This window comes from Gracilinanus agilis, chromosome 2, assembly GCF_016433145.1.
Source record: "Gracilinanus agilis isolate LMUSP501 chromosome 2, AgileGrace, whole genome shotgun sequence".
Classification (NCBI taxonomy): domain Eukaryota; kingdom Metazoa; phylum Chordata; class Mammalia; order Didelphimorphia; family Didelphidae; genus Gracilinanus; species Gracilinanus agilis.
This window is the reverse complement of record NC_058131.1, coordinates 527,251,298-527,269,727: the sequence shown is the minus strand read 5'-3', so window position 1 is coordinate 527,269,727 and position 18,430 is coordinate 527,251,298. Positions and strand designations below refer to the sequence as shown.

Sequence of the window (18,430 nt, the reverse complement as noted above, 5' to 3'; positions counted from 1 at the left end):
GTTCTCCTCTTCTCTGTTTCCTGTCCTTAAGTCAATTAGTCAATTAGTATTTATTAAGTACCTACTCTATCTGCTCAGAGATGTTCTAAGCCCTGGAGATACAAAGAAAGGCCTAAGACAGACACTGTTCTCAAGGAGAAACATGCAGAAAATGGAGGGAAAAAAAATGTGGAGAAAACATGCAAAGAATTATGTAGAAACAAGATGTACTCAAGATAAATAGATTTATTTACAAAGGGAGGGCCCTAACTTTAAGCTAGATCTGGAGAGGCTTCTGCAGAAAGTTGAATTTTAAATGGGACTCAAAGGAAGCTAAGGAATTGAAGAGACAGAAATGAGGTAGAGAAGAATTCCAGGCAAGAAAAGGAAGCAAGTGAAAATGGCAGCTAGATTGAGGAGCTCCAAGGAAGCTGGTATCACTGGATCATACTATAATGTCTCCTCACCTAGGACCCTTTTTTGATTTTTTAAAATTTTTTATTGCTTTATACATTTTTATTCATTTAATGAGTATAGATTGGTACAATACAATAGAAAGACCAAATAATCATTGTTTATCATCTTCAGGCCATTTAGTCCAATCCCCTTATTTCACAGTGGAAGAAACTGAGATTTTGAGAAATTAAATGACTAGCCCAGGGTCAAACATAGCTAGGGAAGAATCAGAGGTTGGATTTGAACCCAGGTCTTCCTTATTCCAAGGCCAGAACTCTAGGACAATGCTGGGTAAAGTTATTTTTTTTAACACTTGCTTTCTATCTTAGTATTATTTATAAGACAGAAGATCAGCAAGGGCTAGCTAGGCAATTAGGGTTAAGTGACATGCCCATAGTCACACAGCTAGGAAGTGTCTGAGATCAGATTTGAACCCAGGTCCTCCTGACTCCAGTTCTGGGGGTCTATCCATTGTGCTATCTAGCTGCCCCCTTGCAATGAATACTTGTTAACAGATAGGGAGAGGACTTTATTTTTTCCTGAATGAGGACACCAAGATAGTTTGGTTGGGTGCTTCAGGGGAGGAGCTGTTGGCTTAGGGTCAGACTTAGATGATCACTTGTAGGGTGTGACATCTACTTTCCCCATAAAGCATTGATGCAAGGGAATCTCCTCTTCCGAACAGGAGGTGGTGAGGACAGTACATGGAATGCAGAGGCAAGGCTTCAACATCTTCTTGACATGTTCTAAGCAGGAATTAGCCAGCCTTTCCAGTATCTTTGCCAAGAAAACCCCAAATGGGGTCACAAAGAGCCAGACACGAATGAAAAATCACTCAACAACAGAAACAAAGAAAGAGGATGAATTGAGGCAGGTGGTGAAGGAGGAAGATGGCCCTGTTTCTCTTCTACCAGAAATATCTCCTTTTCATCCATAAAGTCTTCTCTCCCTTCCACTAAAAGAGATGGCCCTGAGAACTACAGTCTATGAAGCTGGTGACCGGTAGTAGAGAGCTCCTTCTTTCCAAAGAGAACGAGGTCCCAAGAATGTAAGATAATAAATTTATCCCATGAAGACAAGAGACCAAAATCCTGGTGCTTTCTACCCTCTAATGTTACATGTGGTGGCAGAAGAATATTTACTCAGGACTGAGCACTGCATGTGTTCCCATCCTGAATCCTCTTAGCCCCTATATCCAATCAGTGGTCAGGTCCTTCGTGTTCACCTTCACAACATCATTCTTATACATTCCCTTTCTCCTCTGACATTGTCACCACCCTGGTACAGATCCTTATCACCCCATTCCTTGACCATATTTTTTAACCCTTACCTTCAAACTTAGAATTGAGAATAAATATTGGCTCCAAGGCAGAAGAACAGTAAGAGCTAGGCAATTGAGGTTAAGTGATTTGCTCGAGGTCACATAGCTAGCAAGTGTCTGAGTCCAGATTTGAACCCAGGACCTCTCCAGACTCTATCCACTGAGCTACTTAACTGTTCCTCTAGACCAGTGATGGGCAAACTTTTTAAAGAGGGGACCAAAGGAAAGGAAATGCTCATCTGTCAGTCTGTTTCTAAGGCAACTCTTTCGAAATTTCATTGTATTATATCCTACTCATTGTATTTGTCAGATTAGGAATAATGTCCCATGTTGGGGACAGAACATTTTAGAGGGCCCCATCTGGCCTGCAGGCCATAGTTTAACCCTTACCTTCTGTCTTAGAATCAATACTAAGTATAGGTTCCAAGGCAGAAGAACAGTAAAGGATAGGCAATGAGTGTTCAGTGACTTGTCCATGGTCACAAAGTTAACAAGTGTCTGAGGCCAGGTTTGAACCCAGGACCTCACCAGACTCTATCCACTGAGCTACCTAACTGTCCCTCTAGACTATATATATTGTTTACCCCTTACCTTCTGCATTAAAATTAATACTAAGTATCGGTTCCAAGGCAGAAGAACAGTAAGGGCTAGGCAATGAGGGTTCAGTGACTTGCCCATGGTCACACAATTGACAAGTGTCTGAGGCCAGATTTGAACCCAGGACTTCCTATCCCCAGGCCTGGCTCCCTATCCACTGAGCCACCTACCTGCCCCTCATGCCTAGACTATTTACATAATCTGGCTGGTCTCTCTGTTCCTCAAGTCTCTCCCCACTCCAGTCCATCTTCCATTGAGCTATCAAATTAATCTTTCTAATATGCAGGTCTAACCAAATCACCTCCCTAATCAATAAGCTCTAGTTGCTCCCTGCCACCTTCACGATCAAATATAAAATTTGAATGCTCTGTTGGGCATTCAAAGCCCTTCATAACCCAACCTCCCCCTCCTCCTGTGCCCATACACCTATCAAGTCTTCTTATGCCTTATGCTCTTCTCCGTCCTCTCTGATCCAGGGTATTGGCCTCCTTGCTGTTCCTAAAGTGGACACTTGATCTATCAAGCACTTTCACTGACTGCCCCCCATTCCTGGAATCTTTTCCTTCTGCAATTCTACCTCACAGCCTCCCTGGCCTCCTTCAAGTCCAAGCTTGTCACACTTTCTGCGAGTAGCTCCTCCCGTGCATCTTAAATTTTAGTGGCATTTTGAGGTTACTCCCATCTTATTGTGGGTATAGCTAATTATATAGCTTGAGATAAATAGATTGTAGAGAGATCTCTTTCTATCTGTTTGTTATTTGTGCATGGCTGTTTTCTGATTGTCTCCTCCATTAGGTAGTTGGGAGCCGGCTTGGGGTTGGTTTTTTTCGGCGGGAGGGTTGCCTTTCTTTGTAGCGCTGATGTTTAACAGAGAACCTGGCACATCGTAGGCCTGATAAATGTTCATTGACCAACGGATGGGGGAGAGTTTCCAAAGACTGATTCCTGGGACGGAGAGCCTTGCAAGACCTGAACTCTTGGGACCACACAGATTTTTCTGAGAGCCACTGCCTAGAAGCCTCAGCTTCCCTCCAGAGAGCCATAAAATGGGAATGCCTTAGCGATGGGCTGCAGCACTCTGAGAAGCTCATGTTCATGGAAATGTCCTTGAATGGGAAGGTTTTATAGATGCAGGTGCTGGAAATGGTAGTGGGTAGGAATGTAGCCGGGAAAGTGAGGGAGCTCAGAGACCATGAGGCAAAACAGAAGAAACTCTCAAGAAATGTGAGTTCAAATTCCAGTGCTGCTACTTTCTTAAATTTGTGACATGGAAGAGTTGGACTAAATGATCTCTAACCTCCCTGTCAGCCCTAATAGTCTATGAATTAGAAGAAGATCTGGAGGCAAGTATTCCCTGTTTTCTTTTTTTGGGGGTGGGGTGGGGAAAATATAGCATGAACCTTCCATGTTACTGGAATGTAGACCAGGTACAACACCTGTGTCGACATCCCTACCGTTCTGGGCTACGTCTGACCATATGGATCTCTCATAAGTAGGAGTCTATGGAGGGGACACTCACACACATCAGCTTGACGGACGTTTCTCATGCGAATGATCTTCACCGAGAGTAGATGGCAGGGAGACAACAGGGCCTGTAGAAGGAGGAGAGAGCAAGCATAATATGAAAAGAGCTGTAACTACTTTAGGGCACTGACATGGGACAGATGTGTTTTTTTCCTAATAATGTACCATCCTTGGGGATAATAATAATACCAACTTCAAAGCTTGGTGGCACAGTGGATAGGGTCCTGGACTTGGAATCAGAGAGATTCGTTTTCATAAGTTGAAATCTGGCCTCAGATACTTATTAGTTATGTGACTCTGGGCAAGTCACTTAACCTTATTTGCCTCTATTTCTTCATCTGCAAAATGAACTGGAGAAGGCAAAGGCAAGCGACTCCAGTATCTTTTCCAAGAATTCCCCATGGACAGTATTGGCATTCTACGGTCTTTGGGAAAGTCACTTAACCCTGTTTGCCTCAGGTTCCTCATCTATCAAATGATCCGGAGATAGAAATGGCAAATTACTCCAGTATTTTTGCCAAGAAAACTCCAAATGGGATCAGGAAGAGTTGGACACAAGAAATGACACAATGACAACTTCCAAGAGCTATGGTGAAGATTAAATGAGATAAATTTTGTAAAAGTGTGTTGCAAACTTAAAACACTACATAAATATTAGTGATGATGGTATTGTTGTTATTGTTATTATCATTATTACTAAAATCAATTCAAGTCAACAAACATTTCTCAAAAACTCACTGATGTGCAAGGAATGATGCTGGGCTCTGGAGGAGGACATGAAGATAAAAACCTCAAAAACACACAAAAAAACCCCACAAAACCCTGCCCTCAAGAAGCTTACACTCTACTGATTCAATTTCTTTCTCTGTAAAATAAGAATACTACCACTCAGGTTATCTACTTCACAAAGCCCTGAGGAAAGTGTTCTGCTAACTGAAAGACCCTTCATAATTGGGAGTTACCATTATAGAGACATTCTTGACTCCTCTCGCTATGAGATATCTACCCAGACCTCATATTGGAGGATCCTAATTCTCTTCCAAATAAAGAGATGACATCTAAGTATTTTCAATGATTTTCTGCCAGAAGCACATGCATCTTCTTAAGGAATCAGCAATGAGGGTACATCCCTCTCCCTGTCTCAAGAGTACTTACTTCTTTGCCATGTCCAGATTTGATTAATCTCTTTGTCTATATATATCCTCTTCTTTTTCTTTAAAACCCTTTCCTTTTGTCTTAGAATTAATACTAAACATCAGTTCCAAGACAGAAGAGCAGTAAGGGCTAGACAATTGGAGTAAAATGACTTGTCCAGGGTCGCACAGATAGGAAGTGTCTGAGGCCAGATTTGAAGTTAGAACTTCCCATCTCCGGGCCTGGTTCTCTATCCACTGAGTTACCTAGCTGATATAACCCAATTTTATTTTTATTTATTTATTTTGGGGGGTTATACATGTATTATCATGTAAAATATACTTCCATATTGTTCTTTTTTGTAAGTGAAAAATCATATAAAACCAAAACCCCAAATAAACAATTGAAAAATTGTTTTGTTTTTGAGATTTGAGATTTGAAAATTGATATGTTTTCATCTGCTTTCTTACTACAACAGTTCTTTCTCTGGAGGCAGAGAGCATTCTTTGCCCTAAGTCCCTCTGAATTGTCCCAGTATGTATCCTTTTTTTTTTTCTTCTCTAAACCCTTAACTTCTGTGTATTGGCTCCTAGGTAGAAGAGTGGTAAGGGTAGGCAATGGGGGTCAAGTGACTTGCCCAGGGTCACACAGCTGGGAAGTGTCTGAGGCTGGATTTGAACCTAGGACCTCCTGTCTCTAGGCCTGGCTCTCAATCCACTGAGCTACCCAGCTGCCCCCTGTATCCCATTTTTAAAGGCTCTGTCTAGTACCTTAATCCCAGAGAACATTCCTGCTAACAGTCTAGTCAGCACCTCAAGCTCAGTTTGTCCAAAGATGAACTCATCCTCCCATGTCTTACTCCCGCTGCCCATTCCCCAATAAATCTGACCCATCTTTTGGTGTAATGGCTAACAGCATTCTGGACTTGTAGTCAGAACTTAATAAGCATGAACATTTTCAATATGAGAAAAAAGGGCAGAAAGGAGGCTTGTATTGGTAACTGTGAACTTCCATGATGTACAGTTTGAGCATTTTGAGTGTACATTAAAGGCAATGCTGTAATAATACAGTTGTCCCTGCTTGTCTGTACCCCCTTCTGAGCTTCCTCCTCTCTTTAGTGCATTTTCTGAAAAAATGTTTCACTGATGTTCTTTTTTCTTAAAGCGGCATCTTCCAAACTGTGGGATACAACCTCCTATTGTGTATGAAGGAGGTTGGAGAGATGGAGGATAGGAGATCTTCCAGAGGGAGTGATGTGAAGCAATGATCAAATTACTGGATATTTTCTTGTGCTATTTCTGCATAAATAATTGTTTTTTAAAATAAATAATTGCTACTATTGGGTCATAACAGGTCTGTCCAATTAGTCTTTGTGACCCCAGTTGAGGTTTTTTTCAAGAGGACACTGGAGTGGTTTGGCATTTCCTTCTCCAACTCCTTTTTACAGATGAAGAAATTGAGGCAAACAGGGTTAAGTGACTTGCCCTTAGCTAGTAAGTATCTGAGACCAGATTTGAGCTCAGGTCTTCCTGACTCCCAGCCCACTTAGCTACCCCCACATAAAGAATTCATCTTCTTTTTCTCAGTGAAAGCCAAGTTCAAATCAAAATCAATAAAAGAAGAACTAACAGCAAATCTGTCCCTACTGAGAGGGAGGTGGGAGATGTGGAAAGAGTCCTCCCTACATCTCACTGCCTTTGTTTCTTCTGTCTGCTTTCTAGACCACTGGGGGGAAGGACTGGAGTCCTTTGCTGGTGGGAACAAGAGGGTCCATGTTTATGGTGCGGTCAATGAACCTAGACAATAGTGAATTCAGCTCAATATGGCTAAAATGGATCCTTCCTAGCTGAAACCCATTTACCCAAAATACCACCTCTTTCTATTACTTCCCCAGCCCAGAACAGAGAGACCCAAGATTTCCTCCTCTTTGCTCTTTTTCTCAGAGTTCATCATCAGTTCTCTATAGAATCCGGCCATCTTTTTTTTTCTGAGGTCTCTGACTCAGAATCTGCCATCTGCTTCCCGGTAATCTGTCCCACCCAAGTCTCCAGTTTCTCTCGTTTGCTTAGTTCCAAAGTGGTTTCCAATAATCTTTCTTTCTGAGGGTCTTTGACTCCATGACCTCTCTTCTTAGCTGCTCAGACACTTTCTCAGACTTCTAGTACCTTCTTCATACAGGGGAACAATTTTCCTCCTCCAGGTAGTCTGTTCTTGGGTAGGCTCATCATCTCCCACCTTTTCAGCCCACTCTTTTTAGTTGTGCATATCCTAGGGGCCAGTGGACTTGGTCTAGAACAGCAGTTCCCAGGAACCAAGAAGAATCTATGAGGTCAAAACTGTTTTCATAATAATACTAAGATGTCCTAATTTCTTGAGTATGGTAAATAGGTATAATTCACATAAATAAAAATTTTTGTGGGGGTCCTCACTAATATTTTTTTACCTTCTGTTTTAGAATTAATACTAAAAAAGTGGTAAAACCTAGACAATTGAGGATAAGTGGCTTGTCCAGGATCACACAGTTAAGAAGTGTCTGAGGCCAAGACCTCCCATCTCTTGGTCTGGCTCTCTAGCCACTAAGTCACTTATTTGCCCATGGTCCTCACTATTTTTTTTTAAACCCTTACCTTCCATTTTAGAATCAATATTCTAAGGCAGAAGAGTAGTAAGGACTAGGCAATGGGAATTAAGTGACTTGCCCAGGATAATACAGGAAATATCGGAGATCAGATTTGATCCCAGGATATCCCATCTCTAGGAGGGCTTTATTGCCACTCGTTCTCACTAACTTTTAAGAGTGTCAAGAGATCCTGAGATTAGAAAGCTCTGATGGAAGATGGCTCTGGATGGAAGTAGGTCAAGACCTGACTGCAGTCACTGGGTAAGAATCTCTTGCACAAAAAATAAAGTTTGCTCAATTGTCGAACTTATAGTTGGGTTATTGATTGCTTAATTCAGAACTAGCCTCAGAGTCACCTCGGGCAAAATGGTCACTTGACTTTTCAGTAACTCCACCTGTAATACTCTTTGACTATAAAATTTTCAAATGCCTCCAAGAATCAAGGGTATGACATTCACTTTGTACCATTTCTACACAGCCTTTGAATACTCTGAACACTGGATTTTATCAGGAGACCAACTGATATTGGGTCTTTCCTTCCCAGAGTGTTGACTTAGCATTAATTCAAGACAGTTCATTTAGTTATGAATATCTTAAAATTATTTCTTCTTGGAGTAACTAAGTGGCCCAGTAGATAGAGAGTGAAGCCTGGAGATGGAAGTCCTGGGTTCAGACCTGATTTCAGATACTTCCTATGTGACCCCAATTTCTTAGCCCTTACTGCTCTTCTGCCTTGAAACAGATTCTTAGTATTGATTCCAAGATTGAAGGTAAGGGTTTTTTTTTTTAAAATATATATACATTTAAATTTTTTTTACCAATTACATGTAATAAATTTCCATGTAAATAAATTATATGATCAAACATATCTCTCTTTCTCCTCCTGGTGCTGGCAGGTGATTCGATCTGGGTTATACATGTCTTTTCATGCAAAACATATTTCCATATTGTTTATTTATGGGTTTTTAAAAAAATGTTACTTTCATTCCTTTTTCAGACAGTATGTGTTGAGGGCAACCTAGTTCACCCCCAGGGTGCACCTCTGCTCAGTTCTTCATCTCCAGGGCCCTTCCCTTCTGCCCTCACCCACTTCCTTTATGACAAAGCTATCTCTCATAAAATAGATTTTGAAGAAGAGGAAAAAAAGTAGTTCAGCAAAATGAACAAACACATCAACCGTGTCTTACAGTTCATGCAGTACTCAACATCTCTAATCCCCCACCTTGATGAGGAAGAGAGGGAGTTGTATTTTCTCAACAATTCCCCAAGGCAAAGCTTGATCATCACAATTACACAATATTACGTTATCTGGGGAGAGGGTGGTGGTAAGTTCCTTGAATCTCTAAAACACAGAGTAAATTATCTGTTCCTTTTTTTTTAATTTAACAATTTAATTTTGTACTAGTTGCTTCAACAATTACTGCAAAAGTTCTCTGAGATACTATAGTTAAACCCACAATGCACCTGCTGGTCCTTTTTATAAAATGAACTCAGGAATGCTATTGATTTTTATGCTCAGAAATCCATTCTTTTAGCTTGAACTTTACAATGTACACTAGAAGACATGGTTTCTCCTTGCTCTTCTGTAAGTCTTTCAGGGGCCTTCCGCAAAAAGCAATAAAACTCTGAACCAACCCTCCTCTTGAGGACACTTGGCTGGGTTACAGGAGGCAAGGATCAGACGAGTGGATGCCACCTCCACGATTTTTTGTTGCTTAATGTTAGGGCTGCTGAGGCTAAAGAGGTAACCTACCCTGCCTCATTTGGATATTAGAGAAGAGGAAGTTGAGGGTGCGCCATGTTTTAAAAAAAAATAAGGAAAGATCAGGAGAGCTTTGGGGAGACTATGTGGATGATGGTTAAAGTACCAAACCTGGAATCAGGAAAATTCAGATACTTAGGAAATGTGTGACCCTGGGCAAGTCGTTTAACCTTGTTTGCCTCAGGTGGCTCATCTATAAAATGAGAAGGGAAATGGCAAACCACTCTAACATCTTTGCCAAGAAAACCCCTGGTCTCAGATACTTCCTAGCTTTGTGACCCTGAGCAAGTCACTTAACCCTGTTTGCCTCAGTTTCCTCATCTGTAAAAGGATCTGGAGAAGGAAATGGCAAACCAGTCCAGTATCTTTGCCAAGAAAACCCCAAACAATGTCATGAAGAGTCAGACACTACTGAAACAATTGAATAACAAGGAGAGCTCAGGGACATTTGGATAAAACCTTTTCCCCAGTACACCTTCTGTTCTCCCTCTCCCTTTTAAAAAATTATAATTAGTGATCTAATTGGGAAGATTCCAAACCAAAGCAGCAGCTGATTTCAGCCTGGGAAACCTGTACAGGCCTCAGAGAATCTTATAAGAGCTCCTCTGTCTTCTAGAAACGTGGTATCTTAGCATTTCTGCCTCCATTTATCACGCTATCTGAGGATCACAAATTGATCTCTGGAAGAAATCTTAGCAGTCGAACAGTCTAATGCCCATGCTTTTCAGATGAGGAAACTGAGGCACAGAGAAGCTTAGGTGACTTTCTGAGAGTTACACAGCAAGTAGATGCCAAAAGCAGGTTCAAACGTAGGTTTTCCTAATTTCCAATCCAATGCCCTCTCCACAGACAGCATTGCCGTACTCTCTAGTCAGGTCTGTCTAGACTAAAAGTTCTACAGTAAAGGAGCCTTCCTCTCAGCCTCCTTACGATGAAGTCTCTCCTGTGCTCTAACCTAGATCCCTCCTGCTTCTTTCCATTTATTTATCTATGTGTTTGTTTGTTTGTTTGTTTGTTTGTTCATGCATTCATTTATTTGCTTGTTTTTTCGTTTATTTGTTTTGGCTTGCCCTGCCTTTAGCAAAGACAGAAGACAACTAGCTTCCATCTTCCTAGAAGAACCTATTAGAAACTTAAGGACAGTAATCATTGACCCTCTTTTCCCTTTTCCCCTAACTGAACAGATTCTATCTCATCAACAGAAAGGGAAGAACCCTGAATTTGTAGTTAAATGACCTGGAGTTGAATCTTTGCTTTGGTCCACAGAAGCTGAGTGACCTTGGGTAAATCACTTCCCTCTCTGAGCCTCAATTTTGAACCTAGGTTCTTTCACTCCAAATCCAGGATTCTTTACACTTCTCTGCCTCTTGGGCTTGGGATCTACTCTAAGCCTCAGATCACATCCTGTAATTTATAAATGGAGACAGTGACAGCAGTTAACCAAGTTATAAGCTGTTATCAATAACATATGGAAAGTGTGAGCCAAGGGGAAACTGAGGCATCTCACCTCATCCCAAAGACAGCTGTGGTGCAGTGAATAGAGTCCTGGGCCTGAAGTCAGGAAAACCAACTCTGACCTCACACACTCACTAGTTGTTTAATCCTGGGCAAATCACTTAATTTGCCTCAGTTTCATCAGCTGTGAAATGGGAATTAGTAATAGCTCCTACCTCATAGGATTTCCCAATTTACATCCTCCCAGTCTTTTTATTTTATTCATTTTTAATTTGTATGTATTACCTCCAGGTAAAGTATTAAGGATTGTTTCAATCCAAAAAACTGCTATTTTTCTGCCTTTGACTTAGTTCTGGTGCCCAGAAGAGCTCTGTCTGAGCCTGTCTACTTACTACAACTGCCTTTGAGAAAGGAAGGAAAGAGAATATGCAAGTCAATTAAATTCTGCCTGCCTCAGTTTCCTAAACTGTAAAATGGTGATAATAATAACACCCACCAAGATTGTTGTTAGGATCAAATGGGGTAATATTTGCAAAGCACAGTGCCAGACACATGACAAATATTTGTTTCCTTATTTATGTACATGTTGTCTCTTCAGATAAAATGTAAGCTCTGAAATCAGGCACATTTCCCTTTCTAGTTCTATATCCCCAGCATCTAGCATAGTATCTGGCTCCGAGAAGGAAATGAATAAATGTTTATCATTTAATTGCTTGAACAATTAATTAAAATAATTAAAACAGACCACTGGGCCCAAATTGGATAGTACCCACCAGAATGTACCCTCTTCTGGGTTGGCATTTAGTTACCCATAGTCCTTTTTATTTCACAAAGATTTAACCTTTAGCCTATTGGTTTTCCTCCCAGGAGCTAGCAAGAGAAGGACGACTCATAGACTATACAAATCTGGTTTCTTAACTTTAGTTCTCACAATGGACCAGTGGGGATTTTGGTTACGGGTCAGCATGAATCGGATGCCACGGTTAGCACACTTCTGCTATGACTCATAATGACGTTCAAGGGAATAGAACTGAGGGTCTACATCTGTAAAACTACGGTGACCACCCTTGAGGCTCAGAATCTCCTTTGCCCTGATCGTGGACTGTCATAAGTTGTGCCCCACAGCTTGCCTTCACCCCTTCAGGATTTCCCCTTGAGAAGGCAGACAGCTCTTTAGAGAGGCTGGAGGAAACTCCTATCCTCAAGCTTCTGGGTCAATCCAGGCCAAAGGTACCACCTCCTCTTCATACCCAGCGGCATGCTGGGTGTAACCACTAGATCCAACATTCATGTCAGCCCTTAGGACAAGTCTTGGGCTTCCTGGTTGGGACATATGGATTTTTCCACTGGAAGAATGTCATGAGGCGAAATAAGATGTTATGGAAACAGGTAGCTAGGAAGCTCGGTGGGTAGAAAGTCAGGTCTGGAGATGGGAGGTCCTGGGTTCAGATCTGATCTCTAATACTGCCTAGATGTGTGATCCTGGGCAAGTCACTTAGCCCTGAATGTTTTCTTTCTGTTTTTTTAAGTCCTTACCTTCCATCTTGGAATCAATACTAAGTATTGGTTCCAAGGCAGAAAAGTGATAAGGGCTAGGCAGTGGGGGTTAAGTGACTGGCCCAGGGTCATACAGCTAAGAAGTGTCTGAGACCAGATATGAACCCAGGACCTCCTCTCGTTAAGCCTGGTTCCACTGAGCCACCTAGTTGCCTCCCCTTTTGCCTTTCTGATTTAGTACTAATTCATAGTAAGTGTTAAGCCTGGTTCCATTGAGTCACCTAGTTGCCCCCCCTTATTGCTTTTCTGACTTAGAACCAATTCATGGTAAGCATTTAAAAAGGAGTTAAAAAAAAAAAGATGTCATGGGGCTTAGCATCCCTCATCAGCAACCTTATTTAAAATGAGTAGGAGAAGCCAGATGGCAAAATGGAAGAAATGCTCAGCTGTCAGAAGATCTGAGATCGAGTCCTGCCTTCCATGCTTTGTTGCTTGTGATTTGTGTGACTCCAGACAAATAAATCACTTTACCACTTCAAGCTCCTATTTCCTCATCTATAAAATGTGAGTACCTAATTAGAGAACTAAGTTCTGAGGTATATTCCAACCTCACAACTAGATCTTACCCAATGAGGCTTCTTTTCTCTTCTTTGCAGAGACCTCATTAGGAGGGTCTGAGGGAAAGACTCCCTGGTCTGAGTCAGTCTTAGTTTTATCAGTATCCAAACCCTGGACGCTGTCATCAGGGCTAAAGAGATAGCTGGGCTCCCTGGGTAGGTCCCAAACCAGCTTCCTTCCTATGCCTTTCCCCCATTCTCTAAAGAGTCCTTCTAGTCCCTCCTCTTTACAGAATTTGGCCTTCCTCTGGAGACATTGGCCATGGCTGTCTTCTCAGTACTTCTTGCCCCAGAGCTCCCATGGGGGATATTTGGGATTTTGTAGGGTTTTCTTAGAAGACCCCAAGAGAAGGGAATTTCCAGCATCCCAAGAGATGATCTTTGCCAGGAATCTTCGGCAGTAGTGCTAATCATTTCAGACCCTTGGAAGCAACAGTATCAAGTGGAGGAGAGGGAGAAAAGTAGGCACATGTGTCTCAGAGTCACAACTAACTCTAGCTCTGCCTGGGGAAAATTCAGTTGAGGTAGAAAACACAGGGAACGGAGACAATTGCCCAAAGAGGGCTGTCTAGACAATTCAGCTCTAGAGGAGGATGTAGGAGAAAGAAGGCCTTGGGAGGAGGGTACTACCATCACAGGGCCATGATGGTGGCAGCCACGGTTCATTGTATGCTTGGAATCCTTGGAGGAACAGGAAGTAGTTGCTGGGGGAAGAACTGGCTACCCTGGAGCAAAGCACTGGTCTCCCCACTCTAGTTATAGATCTGAACCATCATTCAGCATAGGGTCTCCCATGCTCTCATAAGACAAAATGGTAGTATTAATATTGCCTAAGCTCTTTAGGAACCCTCAGTATAGGATTCAGTCTTATTCAAGGATCCAATTCAAAAAGCACATTTATTTTTGTTTTTATAAACCCTTACCTTCTGTCTTAGCATCAATATGTATTGGTTCCAAGGCAGAAGAGTGTTAAGGACTACACAATGCGGGTTAAATGACTTGCTCAGGGTCACACAGCTAGAAAGTACCTGAGGCCTTATTTGAACCCAGAACCATCCCATTTTCAAGTCTGGGTTCTCTTTTCACTGAACCACCTAGTTGGCCCTAAAAAGCACATTTGTTAAGCACCTACTATGGTCAATACCACCCTAGGTGTTGAATTATCTGAAGTATCTACCCTTGAGAAGTTTACAGTCCTCTTCACAAAGTCCCAGAGATACAGCAATGACCAGTTTTAGATGGAGAAATAGATCCAAAGAGACACACAGAGAGACCCTGGAACACATAACTTTTATCAGACCAGGACTAGAATTTTTTAAAGTGTTTATTCCCAATTCCAAGGGTTTTTTGTTTTGCTTTGGCTTGTTTTTTGGTTAGACCATGCAGTCTCCCAATGACCCACAAAGCAATGAGAGAATATTTCCATGCTGCCAGGCCATTGGACAGTTTGTGGGGGTGGGGGGCATGGGACACAGAAATGTTATTGACCCTTAACAGATACACACATATACCCCAAATTCAGGTGTCTCCCCAAGGGAACTATCTGATTGCTTTTTAAGTCACCGATCCATGCTTAGTAATAAGGCTGAGACTTCAAGAAGTATTCTCAGCCTAGAATGCCGGCTTTCTCTCAACATGGGCCCAAAGCATTGTGCTAGTCCTGGAGCTGTGTGCAAAGCTAAACTACTTCTGGGTTCACAGCTGATCTTTTTCATTCCATTTTAGTCACAAATCCACTAGCATCTCCCGTGGCTATTTCCCTCATCCCTCCCGTATCTCAGTCTCAAGACTGGGACCAGATACCAACCTCCCATTCTTTAAGGAACTTGGCTGCCCAAGATCAAAAGCATCCCCAATCCCTTATGTTGTCAACCCTTCTTGCTCTTCTCCCCCAACACCTACCATCCTAACTCCTACCTCTTCTCAACCTGAGTCCTGGAAGCTTTCTGGAACTAACAAAAGTCAGAACCTTCCCTTCCCCCATTCCGTCCCAGTCCCATGCTGCCCACGGTTCCCTTACCTCTGAGGTACAGGCGCCGGAAGGGATTGCTTCTGCTCCCCGCCCTGAGTCTGGTGGGTAATGGGAGACCCAGATGGGTATCTGTTTCTGAAACATCCTTGCAGCTCTGGGGCTGTCCTGGCAGAATGAACTGCTTTATACACTGACTCATAGCCCCACCCTCGCCGGTCCCTCCCAGGAGTCAAATCTGGATGCTAGAGTGAGCAGGTCAGGATCGGCAGGGATGGCCGGGGACCTCAGGGCCACGCTGTGATCTCTGCAGAGGAGCACGTGGCCGGGAGAGCAGGGCTCCTGGGAACAGAAACCTTGACCTCCAAGTCGCAGAGTTGTGTGCCAGGGGCGCTATTTCCCAGCAACATCTGGGGCTGCCACCAGCAAGTTTGGAGTCACAGGGATTCCCAGGGACCAGAGAAAGTGGTACATTTCAGGGAGGACAATGATGGGATAGCACAGGACAAAAAGTAAGGACTCAAGGTCCGGTCCAGCTCCGATCCAGATCCAGAACCTCTCCACTGCCCCCACTTCTCCGGCAACTACCCATTCTCCTAAAGCAGCTGCCTCCACTTCTGGGAGAGGTAGTGCTAAGGTAGACAGAGTTCTCCAGAATTGTGCTGCAGGGTCATGGCGAGTGCGAAGACTGGAGATCAACAGATTCAACCACGGAAGGAGAGATCATTGCATGGATGTTACGCAGAGGGTTGGGACGGCTTCACTCTTCACTCTCTGTCACTGAAGTACCAAGAGAGAAGAGAATGACATACTTCCAAACCTGAGGCTGGGGAAAACGTAGGGCTTTTTTTTTTTTCCAGGGATGACATTCAGGGTCTGTAATCCAATGCGGCACCCAGAGCTTAGAAGATGACCCTTATCTTTATATCTGCCACACTGAGGGGAGGCAGGACAAGGGCCCCACACCCAACTAGGAACACGGGGAGTTTCCGGCCCGGATTTTTGCCCAGGGCAACACAACCGGCTTTTCTCGCCCTTAGATGAAATGATCTGATGAGTATGAGCCTGAGATCTGAACTTGGAGCTGACTGAAAACCTTAATACCAAGATGCAAAGATGGTGAAATTTGTGAACCTTTTTGTGGCCATGTTTCCCTGCTGGTCTTTTTAGCCTCATCCTCTAGAGATGGGCCAAGGAGTCCTTTCTTTGTGTGGGAGAAATGGATGGCCTTCTTGTCTTGATTCCATTCTTCCAGTCTCTGAATCCTGCTACCCATGTTGCCATGGGGACTAACTTACACAGCTAAATTAACTGCATGTAGGAAAGGAGACCACAGACAACCAATGATTGTCATGGCAATGGGGACCCAAACTTTCAAGGTATCCTGACCATCAGAGACTGCTCAGGGGACTCAGGGTCAGGATTCCCATCCCACCCACTCATCCCATAGAAATTCATGTTGTACTCTGCCCCCAACAAAATAATGCTCACCTCTGTCTGTCTGTCTGTCTGTCTGTCTGTCTGTCTCTCCATTTCTCTCTCTCTTTCCCTCTCTCAAAGACCTTACCTTCTGTCTTAGAATTGATCCTAAGTTTTGGTTCCAAGGCAGAAGAGCAGTAAAGGCTACCAACTTGCTCTGGGCCACAGCTAGGAAATATCTAAGACCAGATTTGAACCTAGAAGCTCTCATCTCTAAGCCTAACTCTATCTACCTCTTATGAAACAATTTTTGGACAACTAAGGGTTAAATTGTGCAATAATACTTTTTCCTAAACCCTTATTTTCTGTCTTAGACTCAATACTAAATATCATTTCCAAGGCAGAAGAGAGGTAAGGCAATTGGACAATTGGAGTTAAGTGCCTTGCCCAAATTCACACAGCTAGGTAGTGTCTGAGGTCAGATTTGAACCCAGGACTTCCCATCTCCAGGCCTGGCTCTCTATCCACTGAGCCACCCAGCTGCCCCTAAAGTAAATTTTTATTGATATCTTTTGTCTTTGTATCACCTGAATTCCCTGATGTGTCTGTCCCCTCTCCCCTTCCAGAAATCCGTCCCTTATAACAAAGAATAAAAAAAGAGGAGGAAACAACTAATCAACATATCAAAAAAGTCTGGCTTTATATGCAGTGTTCCATCTATGTGTGTGTTCCAGTCAATTAATTAAGCAATAAATATTTATTAGTGCTGGGAAGTATAGATATATATTGGAGATGCAAAAAGAGGCAGATGGCAATGCCTGCCTTCAAGAATCTCACCATCTATTGGGAAAGACAACAAGCATACAGATACTTGCCAATAAGATATAGTGATATATAAAATAAACCAGAGATAATCAACAAAGGGAAGGCAATAAAATGAAGAGAGGTTAGGAAAGACTTCCTGTACCCATAGTATCCCACCTCTGCAAAGAAGTTGGGAGAGGTACTTCCTTATAGCTCTTCTTAGGGGCCAAGCTTGGTCATTATTATCTCATAGCAGAGATATCGACCCTTTTCCCTTTTCCTTGAGACTCTAGACCTTTTGTTCATCCAAATGAGTTTCACTATCATTTTTTCCAGTTTAATAAAGTAACTTCTTTTTTTTAAACCCTTACCTTCCACCTTAGAATCAATACTATTCATTGTTTCCAAGGCAGAAGAGTGGTAAGGGCTAGGCAATGGGGGTTAAATGACTTGCCCAGGGTTACACAGCTAGGAAGCATCTGAGCCCAGATTTGAACCCAGGACCTCCATATCTCTAGGCCTGGCTCTCAATCCACTGAGCCACCCAGCTGCCCCTAATAAAATACCTTCTTGATCATTTGATTATTATAGCACTTAATCAATAAACTAATTTAGGAAATATTTTATTATAATTGGTCTGGCCTGTGAATTAAAAAGAATCTTTTTAATTGTTTAAATCTAAGGAGCTTAGTTGATATCACAAGACTAACATACATGAAATTATTGAAAGATAAGGCAAGGAGCAAATATACATGCTTCCTGGCTGTATAACCCTGGACGAGTCACTTAACCCAACTGCCTAACCATTCCACGAATATAATATAAGGGATCTATGAATTTGGATGTAGGGAAATTCCAACTTTATTTTCACTAGCCACTAACTGAAACTTAGCATTTCCTTCCATTTTGAATTAGTTTTACTAATTTCACTAATATCGATTTTTTATAATTAATAATAAAATAATTTTATTAATAAAAAATTAAGTATTATTCTGAGAAAGTCCCCATAGGTTTTATCAGATTACCAAAGGGGCCCATTTCACAAACAAAAGTGAAGAACCATTATAGTAAATCAACTTACCAGTGCCCCTCTCTGCCCCACACCCTTAGAATCTCAGCCAAGAGTCCCAAGCTATCCTGTTGGATTCTCTCCAGTGCTCCTGCCTGAAGAAGAGTTTCCAAGGGAATGGTGAACTGAAGCAATTACCCAGAGCCCTTAGCTTTGGAGGTCCCTATACTGCTAAGTAGATAGCCAGGAAAAGACAGAAGAGCCCCA

General features: G+C 42.4%; 1 protein-coding gene across 1 annotated transcript in view; it reads right to left on the bottom strand.

Moving 5' to 3' along the window:
• PLA2G4E (phospholipase A2 group IVE) overlaps positions 1-18,430 on the bottom strand; it is a 131,163-nt gene that overhangs the window by 66,975 nt on the left and 45,758 nt on the right. Inside the window, exon 2 of the mRNA XM_044660023.1 lies at positions 3,873-3,945. Coding sequence (XP_044515958.1) covers positions 3,873-3,945 — 73 coding nt within the window. The remainder of the gene's footprint in view (positions 1-3,872; positions 3,946-18,430) is intronic.